Source organism: Physeter macrocephalus, chromosome 5 (assembly GCF_002837175.3).
Source record: "Physeter macrocephalus isolate SW-GA chromosome 5, ASM283717v5, whole genome shotgun sequence".
NCBI lineage: Eukaryota > Metazoa > Chordata > Mammalia > Artiodactyla > Physeteridae > Physeter > Physeter macrocephalus.
Window position 1 is genome coordinate 13,024,690 of NC_041218.1, and position 14,480 is coordinate 13,039,169.

The 14,480-nt window shown below is 37.4% G+C and overlaps 1 protein-coding gene across 4 annotated transcripts in view; it reads right to left on the reverse strand.

Annotated features, from left to right (window-relative positions):
• Positions 1-14,480, reverse strand: part of AGK (acylglycerol kinase) — a 90,805-nt gene that overhangs the window by 24,754 nt on the left and 51,571 nt on the right. For all 4 annotated transcript variants that reach the window (XM_007103326.2, XM_007103327.3, XM_055084789.1 and 1 more), the window contains 3 exons: positions 13,657-13,689; positions 12,129-12,223; positions 7,202-7,271 (listed from right to left, as the gene is read on the reverse strand). In XM_007103326.2, the coding sequence (XP_007103388.2) occupies positions 7,202-7,271; positions 12,129-12,223; positions 13,657-13,689 (198 nt within the window). The remainder of the gene's footprint in view (positions 1-7,201; positions 7,272-12,128; positions 12,224-13,656; positions 13,690-14,480) is intronic.

Genomic DNA, 14,480 nt, shown 5'->3' on the forward strand with positions numbered 1-14,480 from the left:
TGAAAATGACTATACTACCCAAAGCAATCTACAGATTCAATGCAATCCCTCTCAAATTACCAGTGGTATTTTTTTTTACAGAACTAGAACAAAAAATCTTAAAATTTGTATGGAGACACAAAAGACCCCGAGTAGCCAAAGCAGTCTCGAGGGAAAAAAACGGAACTGGAGGAATCAGATTCCCTAACTTCAGACTACACTATAAACCTACAGTAATCAAGACAATATGGTACTGGCACAAAAAGAGAAATATAGATAAATGGAACAGGATAGTAAGCCCAGAGATAAACCCACTCACCTACGGTCAACTAATCTATGACAAAGGAGGCAAGGATATACAAGGGAGAAAAGACAGTCTCTTCAATAAGTGGTGCTGGGAAAAGTGTATAGCTACATGTAAAATTATGAAATTAGAATACTCCCTAACACCATACACAAAAATAAACTCAAAATGGATTAAAAACCTATATGTAAGACCAGACACTATAAAACTCTCAGAGGAAAACATAGGAAGAACATTCTTGATCTTTTATGACCCACCTCCTAGAGTAATGGGAATAAAAACAAAAATAAATAAATGGGACCTAATGAAACTTAAAAGCTTTTGCACAGCAAAGGAAACTATAAATATTTGCAAATGGGTCAACGGACAAAGGATTAATCTCCAAAATATATAAACAGCTCATGCAGCTCAATATTGAAAAAGCAAACAACCCAAGCAAAAAATGGGCAGAAGACCTAAATAGACCTTTCTCCAAAGAAGACATACAGTTGGCCAAATACCTCACACCAGTTAGAATGGGCATCATCAGAAAATCTACAAACAACAAATGCTGGAGAGGCTGTGGAGAAGAGGGAACCCTCTTGCACTGTTGGTGGGAATGTAAATGTATATAGCCATTATGGAGAACAGTATGGAGGTTCTTTAAAAAAACTAAAAATAGAATTAACATATGACCCAGCAATCCCACTACTGGGCATATACTCTGAGAAAACCATAATTCAAAAAGACACATGCACCCCAATGTTCACTGCAGCACTATTTACAATAGCCAAGTCATGGAGCAACCTAAATGTCCATCAACAGACGAATGGATAAAGATGTGGTACATATATACAATGGGATATTATTCAGCCACAAAAAGGAATGAAATTGGGTCATTTGTAGAGACGTGGATGGACCTAGAGACTGTCATACAGAGTGAAGTGAGTCAGAAAGAGAAAAACAAATATCATATATTAACGCATATATGTGGAACGTAGAAAAATGGTACAGGTGAACCGGTTTGCAGGGCATAAATAGAGACCCAGATGTAGAGAACAACCTATGGACACGACACCAACGGGGGAAAGTGGTGGTGGGATGAACTGGGAGATTGGGATTGACATATATACACTAATATGTATAAAATGGATAACTAATAAGAACATGCTTTATAAAAAATTTTAAAAATAAAAAAAGATACATGCGCCCCCATGTTCATTGCAGCACTAATTATAATAGCCAAGATATGGAAACAACTTAAGTGTCCATCGACAGATGAATGGATAAAGAAACTGTGGCATGCACACCACACACACACGTGCACACAGACTCAGTAATATTATTTAGCCATAAAATAGAATGAAAACTTGCCATTTGGGACAACATGGATGGACCTTGAGGGCACTGTGCTAAGTGAAGTAAGTCAGAGGAAGACAAATACTATATGATCTCTCTTATATGTGAAATCTAAAAAAAAACAAAAAATAACAACAACAAAGAAAACAAGCTTATAGATGATACAGAAAACAGATTGGTGGTTGACAGAGGCAGGGAATAAGGGGTGGAATTTTTTAATGCAATCTAACTATGTTTTTTGATCCAGCATTTATATGTATGTGTATCTGTATCTATATCTATATCTGTATAATTCCTGGATTCATTCTTTTATCTATTCATTATAATTTTTGCAGATCTACCTAGGAGGTTCCCAAGAGTGAGCTAAGCATTATATAGTATTGAAAGAGAAGGAACAAGGCTGAATCATACAGTACTGGACTAGGGAAGATGCATGCTAATTAAAAAAAAAGAGAGAGAGAGAGAAATCAGGTCCCTTGAGGAAGGACACTATATTACAGTAATAAGTGCATACTATAGTGATTTCCCCAGTCCTTCCCCAAAAAGGAAAAATAAATAAAAGCACCTAGATTGGGGAGGGTGGGAAGAAAGTAGAGAGAAAGAAAAGAAACGAGGAGAAAGGGTGCTCTAGCCTAAGGGAGAGAATTAACACTATGTGAATAGTTTGCTGTATCAATGGGAACATTTCCCAAATGTTTCTTAAGATGTTAAGTGTTACAGCTGATGATGATGATGATATGATGATGATGATGATGATGATGATAGAAGATTCCATGTTGAAATAAGTTGGGAAATATCAAACTTATTTGGTTTGAAAGAAGTTATGTTTACTGCAATTCTTTTTAGAGTCTTTAATATGTTAATGTACATTATAAATTTCCAAAAGAAGAAATACAATATACAGCTTTCCTGAGTTGTTAACTGTTCAGCCCTTCTCTGGAAAGACATCTTGCATAAGTAATATTCCTTAGGGAAATGCTGTTCTAAAGCATGTAGCGGAAGCAAGAAGTGCTGAGCTAAGTACTCAAGATTTCCTGACTGGTGCTCTAAAACCATTTTCCCTTTCTTCATGTAGGGGGAAGAATTTTGGGACTCTTCTGTTGAGATTAACCAAAAAGCCTTGCAACCTTAAGGTTCCATGGAATTGAGTTGCTATGTTCCAGCAAGGGGTAGGAAAGGAGTGTGAAGAATGTGAAGAGTCTAGAAAAGCAGATGGGCACGGAGCCCTCAGGATTCAGCAGAGGCCTGAGGGTCAGTAGTGGAGACACTGGTCCCAGTTGGAGGACACACAAGCACAGGAAAAATAAGCAAGGTCAGCTGAACAGAGTGGAAGCCAACAGACAAAGCACCACTGTATCTTAGGCCAGTGAAGTTCTAGGCGATAGTCAGATTATGAGATGGAGAGATCAGAAAACAAGAACAGATACTGTACAGAAAGACAGGCACACAGCCAGATCTTAGCAGCAAAGGAGATAAGCTGCTCCAAGTCAGAAGCTCCCCTGACTCAATAAATCCCTGCGGGGAAATGGCCTCAGGCTCTGCAGAGGAAAACAACTGGGAGAGCTGGTTGGAACAGAATTTAAGGAACAGCGACAAGAAAACGATCCTGGTCAACTAGACAAGTGCCCGAGCTATGGATTTTAGGGATGCCAGATGAAGAAAAAGAATCAAGGCAGAAGCAGCTCAGGAGCAGCTCTAAGCACCGTCGTATGAGAATGATCAGAGCTGGGGCTTTAACAGAAGGAAGCCAGGAATGAAAGACAGGGGGAAGGGGGAGAGTCTCACTCTCATCACCTCCCCTATCTTCCTCATTTGGTTCTGGGTTGGCAGAGTCTGAGTCCAACTGAGAGACCAAAAAGAAAGAACTAGGAAGAATTCCATAAATCTTTAGAGTAGTTACTTTAAAGTCAAGTTCCATGCATTGTAGATGTCCACATGGGAAAACTGCCCTTTAAAAATCATGTGACAGGGCTTCCCCGGTGGCGCAGTGGTTGAGAGTCCGCCTGCCGATGCAGGGGACACGGGTTCATGCCCCGGTCCGGGAGGATCCCACGTGCCGCGGCGCGGCTGGGCCCGTGAGCCATGGCCGCTGAGCCTGCGCGTCCGGAGCCTGTGCCCCGCAACGGGAGAGGCCGCGACAGTGAGAGGCCCGCGTACCGCAAAAAAAAAAAAAAATCATGTGACAGGCCAAGAGTGATCCCACCTAGACAAAGCAGTGAAGGAAAAAGCAATGGACTGTAAGACAGAAAATCCTTATTCTACTTCTGTCTACAGCACAACTAGTCATATGATCAGATAACCCTTTTTAAAAAATCTGTCCAGTGAAGATACTAATACACATCTTGCCTCCCTCGCTAAGTTAGAAGTCCTAAGGAGATGCGAACTCACACTATACAATGAAAACATAAAGCACTATTATAGCTTCCAAGGACTATTTCTTTTATTTTTGGAGAATCTTCCATTATATGTTTGTGTTTCAGTTTGTTTTTTAAAAGAAGAGGAATCTGGTATCAGGCCTCATCTGCAATGCTTTTCACCACATTCTGAAAGCAATTTCCAGAAAGAAAGAAAAAAGAGAAGACAAATTCAGCCTAGCTGGGCGCCTCAGAAACTACAGTAGAGGCTACTGTACTATGTTTTCTAGGAATTGATTTTAAAAGTTTTCTGCTTCCTGGGGTGTGTTACCAATATACAGAGCCTGTGGTAAATTTGATACTGGTTTCATCAATTCACAGAATCAGTATATTTGAAAGAAAAAGATAAAGGAGACAAGAGACATTTAAATGCAAGCACAGTCAAGAATGTTCATTTAAATCCTAATTACTCTGGAATGTATTGCTTCTCACACATAAATAAGAAGCAGTAAATCACTCAGTTATTAAGAGATCTACCCTGATTCACTCCTCTGACAGCAACAATACTTTAAAATAATGGATGCTGATCTGTAGTCTCTTTTCCAGGCTAACGTTCCTTTCAGCACATTTTGTGAAAACGATTAAGCTTTATTAGATGTTAAAGAATCAACTGCAACTTAAATCGCTTTTATCCTGACCAACAAGGTCATGGTGGAGAGTCGAGATATCACTGCATAAAGCACAAAGGAAAATAAAACGGAAATGGGTTGCAAGCTCACGAGTTCATCAACCTTAAACGTGCATATAGCAAATGCCATATAACTAGAACGACATTTTAGGATTGAAGTTTGGAATCATGACACAGTACGGAGGCTTCTTCCACAGATACTTGGAAACTTGCATGAATATAAAATGTGCATAGCCTTTGGAGGACAACCTGAAGGTAGCTGGTATATTCTAAGGCTAAACCTGAGTAAAGTATGCAGGATTCACTGTTTATAGGATTATTTGGCTTTATGGTTCAGCCTTCTTAGGAACCTGCCTTTTCCAGGGGGAAAAAGAAGAAATTTAGATGAAGAAGGAATAGATACTTAACTACCATCAAGCGAGAATATCTTTTTCCTAGCAATTAAACCCTTTTTAGAGAGAAGATTCTGATCAGGAATCAGGAATGGCTATTGGGTCTTCTTCCCACCAAAATTTTAATATTGGTAAGTTGTCAAACCAAAAAACCTTTTATACGTGCAATGAATACCATATTTACCTCTCACCCAGCTTCACCAGGCCAACATTTCCCCACATTAGCTTTATCTCTGTGTGCATAGTTTGTAGTATTGTTAAATCATTTGCAAATAAACTGCAGGCTTCATGACCTTTCACTCCTAAATATTTCAGCATGTATCTCCCAAGAACAAGGACATACACAGACATAACCATAACACCATTGTCACTCTCAAGAAATCTCACACTGGCATATAACATCTAATATATCATCCATATTAAAATATCTCTGATATCTTTTACGGCTGACACTGTTTTTCATTTTTCCAGTCCAGGATCTTGTACTGGACTTCATTATGATATTTCTTTAGTTTCCCTTAATCTTGAACAGACTATCTTTAGATTTCATGACATTGACATTTTTGAAGAAGCCAAATCAATGCTTGTTTTTAGAATGTCCTACAATTTGGATTTGATTGTTTTCTCATTATTAGATTCAGTTAGATTAAGACTAACGTTTTTGGTAGAAAACTACATAGGTGATGTTGTATCCTTCTCGATATATCACATCAGGAGGCAGATAATGTCCATCTGTCCCATTATTGGTGATGCTATTTGATCACCTGGTTAAGGTGGTGTATGCTAGATCTCTCTACTATAAAGGTACTTTTTCCCTTTGTAATTATTAAGTAACTTGCGATAATTTGAGACTGTGTGGATATTTGTGTCTCAACGACCTTTTATCCAATGTGTATAGCATCCATTGATGATCCCTGTTTGAATTAGTGATTTCATTAGTGAGTGCCAAATGGTAATTCTCTAACTCTGTTGTATCTTATACATTTATAATTTGGCAATTCTTCTGTAACATAAGTATAGATTCATAGATTCATCATTTTTATTTAATGTATTATAAGCCACTAGCATTATTCTTTTTGATGTTCAAGCTATCCCAAAATTGGCCAATAGGGTACCATCAGGCGGGCTCCTATTTTGTGTTGCCTTCATTAGTTTTTGATTAGTTCTTTGCCTTATTCTTGCCCTGCCTCTGAAAGACATCTTTTCACAGAATCCTGTTAAGTTTTATTAGGGAATGGTATTTAGAGACCAAAACTGGATGTCAGATATGCTCATTGTTGTTGGGTGTCACTGCCTTTAGGCCCCTTCAGTGGGCAAAGCGAGCAAATATCTTTCTAGAATAATTCATGAGTTCATCTACAAACCGGTAAGAAAATATTAGACAACCCAATAGAAAAATGGGAAGTTCTGCTCCTCTCTAGGATGTAGGAAGCAACAAAGAACATTGTTCCCACCCTAAAAATGAGAAAAAGCCTGATAATCTACAGAATCATAATTATTCTTAAGCCCATCAGAGAGCTGACAATGCAAGAAAACCAAGTAACCTGAATTCCAAAGAGAAGGCCCTCCAAAAGACAGATGGGTCACGAGAAAGGTTTCACCTTTGGCAGAGCATGAGATAGAGGGGTGGCCACCATACAAACAGGTGAGACGAAATGAGGTGCTGTCCTAAGTGCGTTATATTTATTGGCTCTTTTAATACTCAAAACAACCATATAAAACAGAAGAGTTACTTGTGGGCCAAAGGTAATCAGAGGAACTAAAAATCATGATACAACTATACTAAGAGGTGATACAGAGGACTTCTGATAGGCCAAGAGATAAGGTCTAAAACTGATAAACCAAAAAGTAGTATTATATGCTTAAACTGAATTATACACCTAAAAATGGTTCTGATCGTAAATTTCATGTTTTGTGGGTTTGTTTTTTTTTTAACCACAATTTTAAAAAGTAGCATCACGAGCATTCTAATTAGTGATAACTAGAACAAACAGGTAAAATTATCTTCTCTGGGGGGTTATACTTCAGATAGGAAAGGGTAAGAAGAGGGACAGTTGTTTTCCTTATAATCTTATTTGAACTACTACATTTTTTTTAAAGTGTGTATTACTTTGTTAATTTTTTCAAACTGATGAAAAGATCTTACCTTGATCTGTAAGACATCAAGTGGAACTGTCTCTCCTTTCACAATGGCAAGTGTAGCATCTGTAATATGTCTAAAAGATAACAAGAAGGAAATGATCATGTTGTGAAAAATAAGCAACATCTCCCCCAACACACACACACAGACACACACACAACCACACTCCTACCCAGAGTACTAACAGCTAGGTCAAGAAAAAGACAAATTCCTTCAAAATACTCCAAGAAAGCAGAACAAAGGTGTATAAAAGAATTACTGATACAACTCTAGTGGAAGGCTCTGATACAGACTCAAAGAGAAGGCTTTGGCAAAGAGAAATTTATACAAGGCACCAATCATTTATTTACCTCACATTTATTGAGTCTCTACATAGTGTCTGACTTTTATCGCTGGAAAATATGATAAATAATAATACAACATCTTTCATTCATTGTAAGAGAATGAAAGTCAAGCACTTCAAAAACCATATTCCTTTTTACTCTAATAATCTGAAGGATAGCTAAAGGACAGGATTTGCTGGAGTTATCTTAGCAAAATATAATAAATCCCCAAAATATACACATTAACTCCAATGCTTGGATTACATTCTGGGTTCCCTAGGAAGCAAGGTGAAACTTAAGGAACAGCCTACTTTACTTTCTCATATTTCTCTATCAACATATCTTTATCCCATTTTCCCTCCAATACAGTTGCTATCTGAGAAGTAGGTAGAAGTTTAGAAAATGAGATTCAATTTAGGAGAAAGCAAGACACAGGATCACCAGTTTAGATTAATTTGATATGAATACATTAATTTCAAAGGAAGTTATTAGAAAGAATCCTAAAGTTTTGTGCTTGCTCTGAGTAGCACCTAGCACATTAAGAGGTTTAAGAAGTGCTTTTGAGAGGCTGACCTTTAAAAAATGTTCCAACTGAAAAATGCCTTTTTCTATTAATTTTTTTTCAAAATTCCTTGGCAGAAGATGGTTAAAATGCAACCTTAAATTTATCATTCTCCAGCAATAATTGAAAGTTCTAAATAAAGCAGCACTGTAGCACAAAACAGCTATTTTTTAGGATTATTTATCTACAACATTCCAAATTCAAAATTCTTTTTTCTTTTGTAGTAATTATGGTACAACAAATCTTGACAGCAATGCAAAAAGCAAAGCCTTGTTCTTTTAAGTAGCCTCAGGCATCTGCCATGTTAAGAGGTCTACAAAATTATGAACCCAGGGCAGACTGACTTAATTATCTAAGAGCCCTGGGGCATGCTTATAAATTAAGTTTTATAAATCTTTAAATTATAAATAGAAGCAGCAACAACATTAGTTTAACTACAGGGAAAATCAGCTCCTAAAAAACTGAAGGCTATCTAAGACCTTGAGGGCAGCCACACTGCACAGACACTGGCTTTTGGATAGGTGAGGCGTTCTCTAAGGGACATGTCCTACCTCGGCATCACCGGCATATCTGGTAATGCTGGCAAGCAGTTCTAATAATCTATACTGACAGGGGGAAAGACTAGCTATCTAAAGTAACCAAGACTCAAACCAGATAGGATTTGTCTCAGATAAGAAAAAAGGTTTAATTCATTGTTTGTCATAGTTATAGCCCCTCAGAAATTCTAAACTGGGAAAAAAAATATGGCAAACTGAAATGCCACATTAGGCTGCAGTATAATTGGTAAAGAGTTGAACACTCCCCATCAAACTAAGGCTTGAAGCATGAGATACAATTTAATAAAGGCCTGATATATGTCTACGCTTATGCCTGGTGTTTGATATATGGGGCAAGGTTTTTATCTAAAAAAAAAAAAAAAGTTAAAAGATAAAAGATGACTCCTAAAACTACAACAGCAAAAATAAATCCACAAAACCAGCCTATTCAAAATCCCAAAGCAGAACTGGACAGCCACATGCAAAAGAATGAAACTAGACCACTAGCTTACACCATACACAAAGATTAGTTCAAAATGGATTAAAGAATTGAATGTAATAAGATGTGAAACCATTAAACTTCTAGAAGAAAACATAGAGGGTAAGCTTCTTGACCTAAGACTTGGCAATGATTTTTGAATCTAACACCAAAAGCAAAAGCAATAAAAGTAAAAATAAGTAAGTGGGGCTACATGATACTAAAAACCTTCTGTGCAGCAAAGAAAACCATCAACAAAATGAAAAGGCAACCTATTGAATGGGAGAAAATATCTGCAAATCATGTATCTGGTAAGTGGTTAATATACAAAATATATAAAGATCTCATACAACTCAACAGAAAAAAAAATCCACTTGAAAAATGGGTAGATAATTGGAATCGACATTTTTCCAGAGAAGACATACAGATGTCCAACAGGTACATGAAAAGATGCCCAGCATCAATAACCCTCAGGGAAATGCAAATCAAAACACAATGAGACATCACCTCACACCTGTTAGAATGGCTATCATCAAAAAGATAAGAAATAACAAGTATTGTAGAGGATATGGAGAAAAGGGAACCCTCCTGCACTGTTGCTGGGAATGTAAATTGGTGCAGCCACTATGGAGAAAAGTATGGAGGTTCCTCAAAGAATTAAAAATGGAACTACCATATGATCCAGCAATTCCACTTCCGGGTATTTATCCAAAGAAAGCAAAAACACTAACTCAAAAGATATATGCACCCATGTTTGTTGTTCAGCATTATTTACAATAGCTAAGATATGGAAACAAGCTAAGTGTCCGTTGACAGATGAATGAATAAAGAAGATGTGATATATATGTGAGATACATATATACATAGATTTGTGTGCACACACACACATACACTGGAATACTATTCAGAAATAAAAAAGAATGAAATTTTGCCATCTGCAACAACACTGATGGACTTGGAGGGTATTAAACTAAGTGAAGTAAGTCAGAGAGAGAAAGACAAATACTGTATGATATCTTATATGTGGTGGCATCTTTAAAAAAAAAAAAAAAAGGGACTTCCCTTGTGGCGCAGTGGTTAAGAATCCACCTGCCAATGCAGAGGACACGGGTTCGAGCCCTGGTCCGAGAAGATACCATATGCCACGGAGCGACTAAGCCTGTGCGCCACAACTACTGAGCCTGCGAGCCACAACTACTGAAGCCGGTGCGGCACAACTACTGAAGCCTGCACTCTAGAGCTCGCGAGCCACAACTACTGAAGCCCACACGCCACAACTACTGAGGCCTGTGCGCTAGAGCCCGTGCTCCACAACAAAAAGAAGCCACTGTAGGGGCTTCCCTGGTGGCACAGTGGTTGAGAATCTGCCTGCCAATGCAGGGGACACGGGTTCGAGCCCTGGTCTGGGAAGATCCCACATGCCACGGAGCAACTGGGCCCGTGAGCCACAACTACTGAACCTGCGCGTCTGGAGCCTGTGCTCTGCAACAAGAGAGGCCACGACAGTGAGAGGCCCGCGCACCGCGACGAAGAGTGGCCCCCGCTCGCAACTAGAGAAAAGCCCTCGCACAGAAACGAAGACCCAACACAGCCAATAAATAAATAAATAAATAAATAAATAAATAAATTTATTAAAAAAAAAAAAAAAGAAGCCGGCACTGTAACAGGAAGCCCGTGCACCGCGAGGAAGAGTAGCCCCCGCTCGCAGCAACTAGAGAAAGCCTGTGTGCAGCAACGAAGACCCAATGTAGCCAAAAAATAAATAAAATAAAATTTAAATTAAAAAAAATCAAGTTCATAGATGATACAGAGAACAGATTGATGGTTGTCAGAGGTGGGGTGTGGGAGGTTGGTAAAAAGGGTGAAGGGAGTCAAGTTATAAAATAAGTCAGTCATGGGGATGGAACGTATAGCATGGCAACTAACGTTAATAATACTGTATTACATGTTTGAAAGTTTTTAAGAGAGTATATCTTAAAAGTTCTCATCACAAGGAAAAACAATTCTGTAGCTACTGAATGGTGACAGATGTTAACTATAATTATTGTGGTAGCATACAAATATCAAATCATCGTGTTATACACCTGAAACTAATATAATGTTTTATGTCAACTATACCTCAATCTAAAATAAAAATCCCAAAGCAGAAAAAAAAATCCAAAACAGAAAATCACCTGAGTATTATTATTGTTATTGATTTTAGAAGGTTATAACAAGAAATGTCTTGAGAAGATTTCAATTCATTCATTCAACAAATATTTTTTATTGACCTCCCCCAATGTATCACAAAGCTTAAAGATCAGGCAACTAACAATGAGAACCCTGCCTGAAAATGATTTGTCCAAGATTATATTTTTAATCATTGTCAAAGCTACGACTCAAATTCAAGATTCCCATATTCTTGAAAGACTAAATCTTTGTTTACATAATGCTTTTGAAAGAAAAGAGCAATAATAACAACGTGCCTGACTCCTGAGGACACTGTTAGACTCACAACAATTTAATTTAATGTCAGGGCTGCACTACTTTGTCTACTTTATCCACACTGCCTTCTACTTTTGGCATTCCCTAAAGGATGTAACTATATTTGGTTGTTTTACCTACTTATATTATCAAGGTAATGGAGCCAAGGCTGCTGCTGGCCCAGTCTCCACAGGGAACTTGCTATTTGTCATCATGCATACTCAGAGCAAACAAATGATCACTGCAAATATGTCTTCACCAGAGACTCTTACAACACAAAAGCACACAAACAGTATGCTTGGATCAGTGGGGCTATCTTCATAAGTGGCAGAAGGACATCAGTATTCATCTCCATACCTGACCTGAGGACTTAACATTAGATCACCAGGGTCCCACAACCCAACAGAGAAACTTCCCAATCAACCCAACGCTTGAACTCTGATCTCTTCCTCTTAATGATTTGAAGTTTCAGGCTATCAAAACTCAAAAAGAAAATTATATCACACGTGTGAATTTTCCATTCCCAGGCTCACTCACCCACAAATGCTACCATCCCACATTGACAACCTACTGGACTTTGTTTCCACTTTCGGCAAAGAGTGTCTGACTCAAACTACTGGTCTGGCCCAGTGGGATAAATCCAATGGGAATCTTACTGAAGGTAGCCTGGCGGGGAAGAAAACAAGAGCAAAGTTTTATTGTTATGGTCAGAAAATGAGGTTGAACAGAGAGGCACAGGTGTGTCCACTATGACAAAGTAACTGACCCTGGGCCTGCTTCCCCACAACCCTAGACCAGCAACCAGGTAATACTGAGGAAGCAGGTTCTAGAACAAGGCAGTTCATGAAAACAACATACCTTCAAATTTGGAAGGAATATTTGGGTGCTCACTAATGGCAACTGGTTGAAAGAAATTTGGTTAAGAAAATGAGGGTCTTGGATATTAGATAAATGCACGATTGTGACAGACTGTATTATGTTGCCACACTATTTGACAAAGTTGCAGATACAATTCAACTAAAAATGTCTAACATTTGTACAGTGACTGAGGACAGGTGAAAGTGCCTTATAAACCACCTCAAGTATAAACAAGGCTAAGAGAATAAGCAAGGTCAAGTAGCAGAAGAATGGCATAGTAGAGGACTTAATTAAAGGCCACAAATAAACAGATACCGTAAGGTTCCTAAAGATTATTTTGAGCTCAGTCTACTATTACCAAAGGGACTGGGAAGGATCTTCTTTCTTGTTGTTACTTATAAAATATTTTATCACACTTTTCTACAATAATTTAAAGTAATCTCACGAATACCCATGTACCCAAGACCCAGATTTAACAAATACTACATTTTGCCATATTTGCTTCAGAGTTTTAAGAAAGAAAGTGATGCAGATACAATTCAAGTCCCTTCTCATCCTACCCCCTTTCCCTTCCCAGAGGAAGCCTTTATCGTGAGGTTGGTGTGATTCCTTTCCATCCACATCGCTCTCCTTTCACTACATAGTTTAGGCATCTATCAAGAGTATCTTTGTTTTCTGAATTTTAAAACTTTGTAGAAATGCATAACATACTTTGGCAACCTGCCTTTTTTTACTGAATATTTTTTAGATTTACCAGATATTTATAAACCTAGTTCATTCATTTTAACTGTTGCTTTGTTTTCTGAATTTTAAAACTTTGTAGAAATGCATAACATACTTTGGCAACCTGCCTTTTTTTACTGAATATTTTTTAGATTTACCAGATATTTATAAACCTAGTTCATTCATTTTAACTGTTGTATGGCTTCCAATATATGAATATACCACAATTTATTAATGAAGGAATCCTTTGAAGAAAAGATTCTATAGGGAAATTTTATATTTTAAACAACTCTTGGTAAAAGCCATTGGATACCCTGGATTCCCAAAGCGGAGAAGTCCACCCTGAGTTAATAAAAGTGTTCTGTGACATAGGCAAAAGTACTTTATTTTCTAAAATCCAAGGAAGCACAATTTGTGCCCATCTTAAAATATAAAAAGGGGAGAAAGGGTAAAAGAAAGAAATAAAGTCAAGAAAGAAATAAAAGTCAAAATGCAGTTATTCTTATTTTAAAGCTCACCTCATCTGCTCTTCGAAGAACTCCAGTTATAACCTACAAATGTTTTAAAAAAATTATTATGAACAACTTGTATTTCCTTTATCATAAAAGAAGTGGATTCAATTTTCATGGACCACAAACTTGTTCCTGTTTTCTTCTTAGAAACTACGTCAAAAGATCTATTGGCTCTTAAAGCACAAACTATTCTCCAATAAGATCAGAGCTAGATTAGATTTTATTCTCCACCCAGGATCAACAGTACTATAAAGGCTAAGATAAAATAATTATAAAACTTCCACATTATATTAGTAAAATTACATTTTAAGTTCTGTAAGATGGGTATAAATGTGATATACACATCAATTATACTAAAGATCCTAGTTTCCTACTATGAAGTACACATATCAGGAAAAAAAAACAGCACTTTGCTACACTCAGAGAGAAGCCTGCTCTCAATAAATGTTTCTTACTGATGAATATGAAGACAAGGGAGATTGTAGTCCCTCTATAAAAAGACATTTTTAATTTGAATTTTTATTTTATTTTTTATTTTTAAACTATAATACCCATGTCTTGTAAAAACTGTGAAAAATACCTGAAGAAAAAATACTTTCTCATAAACCCACCGGGCATCATTAGTCAGTTGTTTATATTTCGCTATATTTCCCTCCTATTCTTTTTTCTAACCAGGGCATATTTTGATGACTAGATTATACCAGATACACAATTTGGTTTCTTTCTTAAAAACATTTTGCAAAGTCAAGGCAAAGGCCAATCTTCTGCATCTCCTGCCTCACTGAGTTTCGGGATTCAATGGGGCTGTCATGAGTTCCACTTCCTTACTT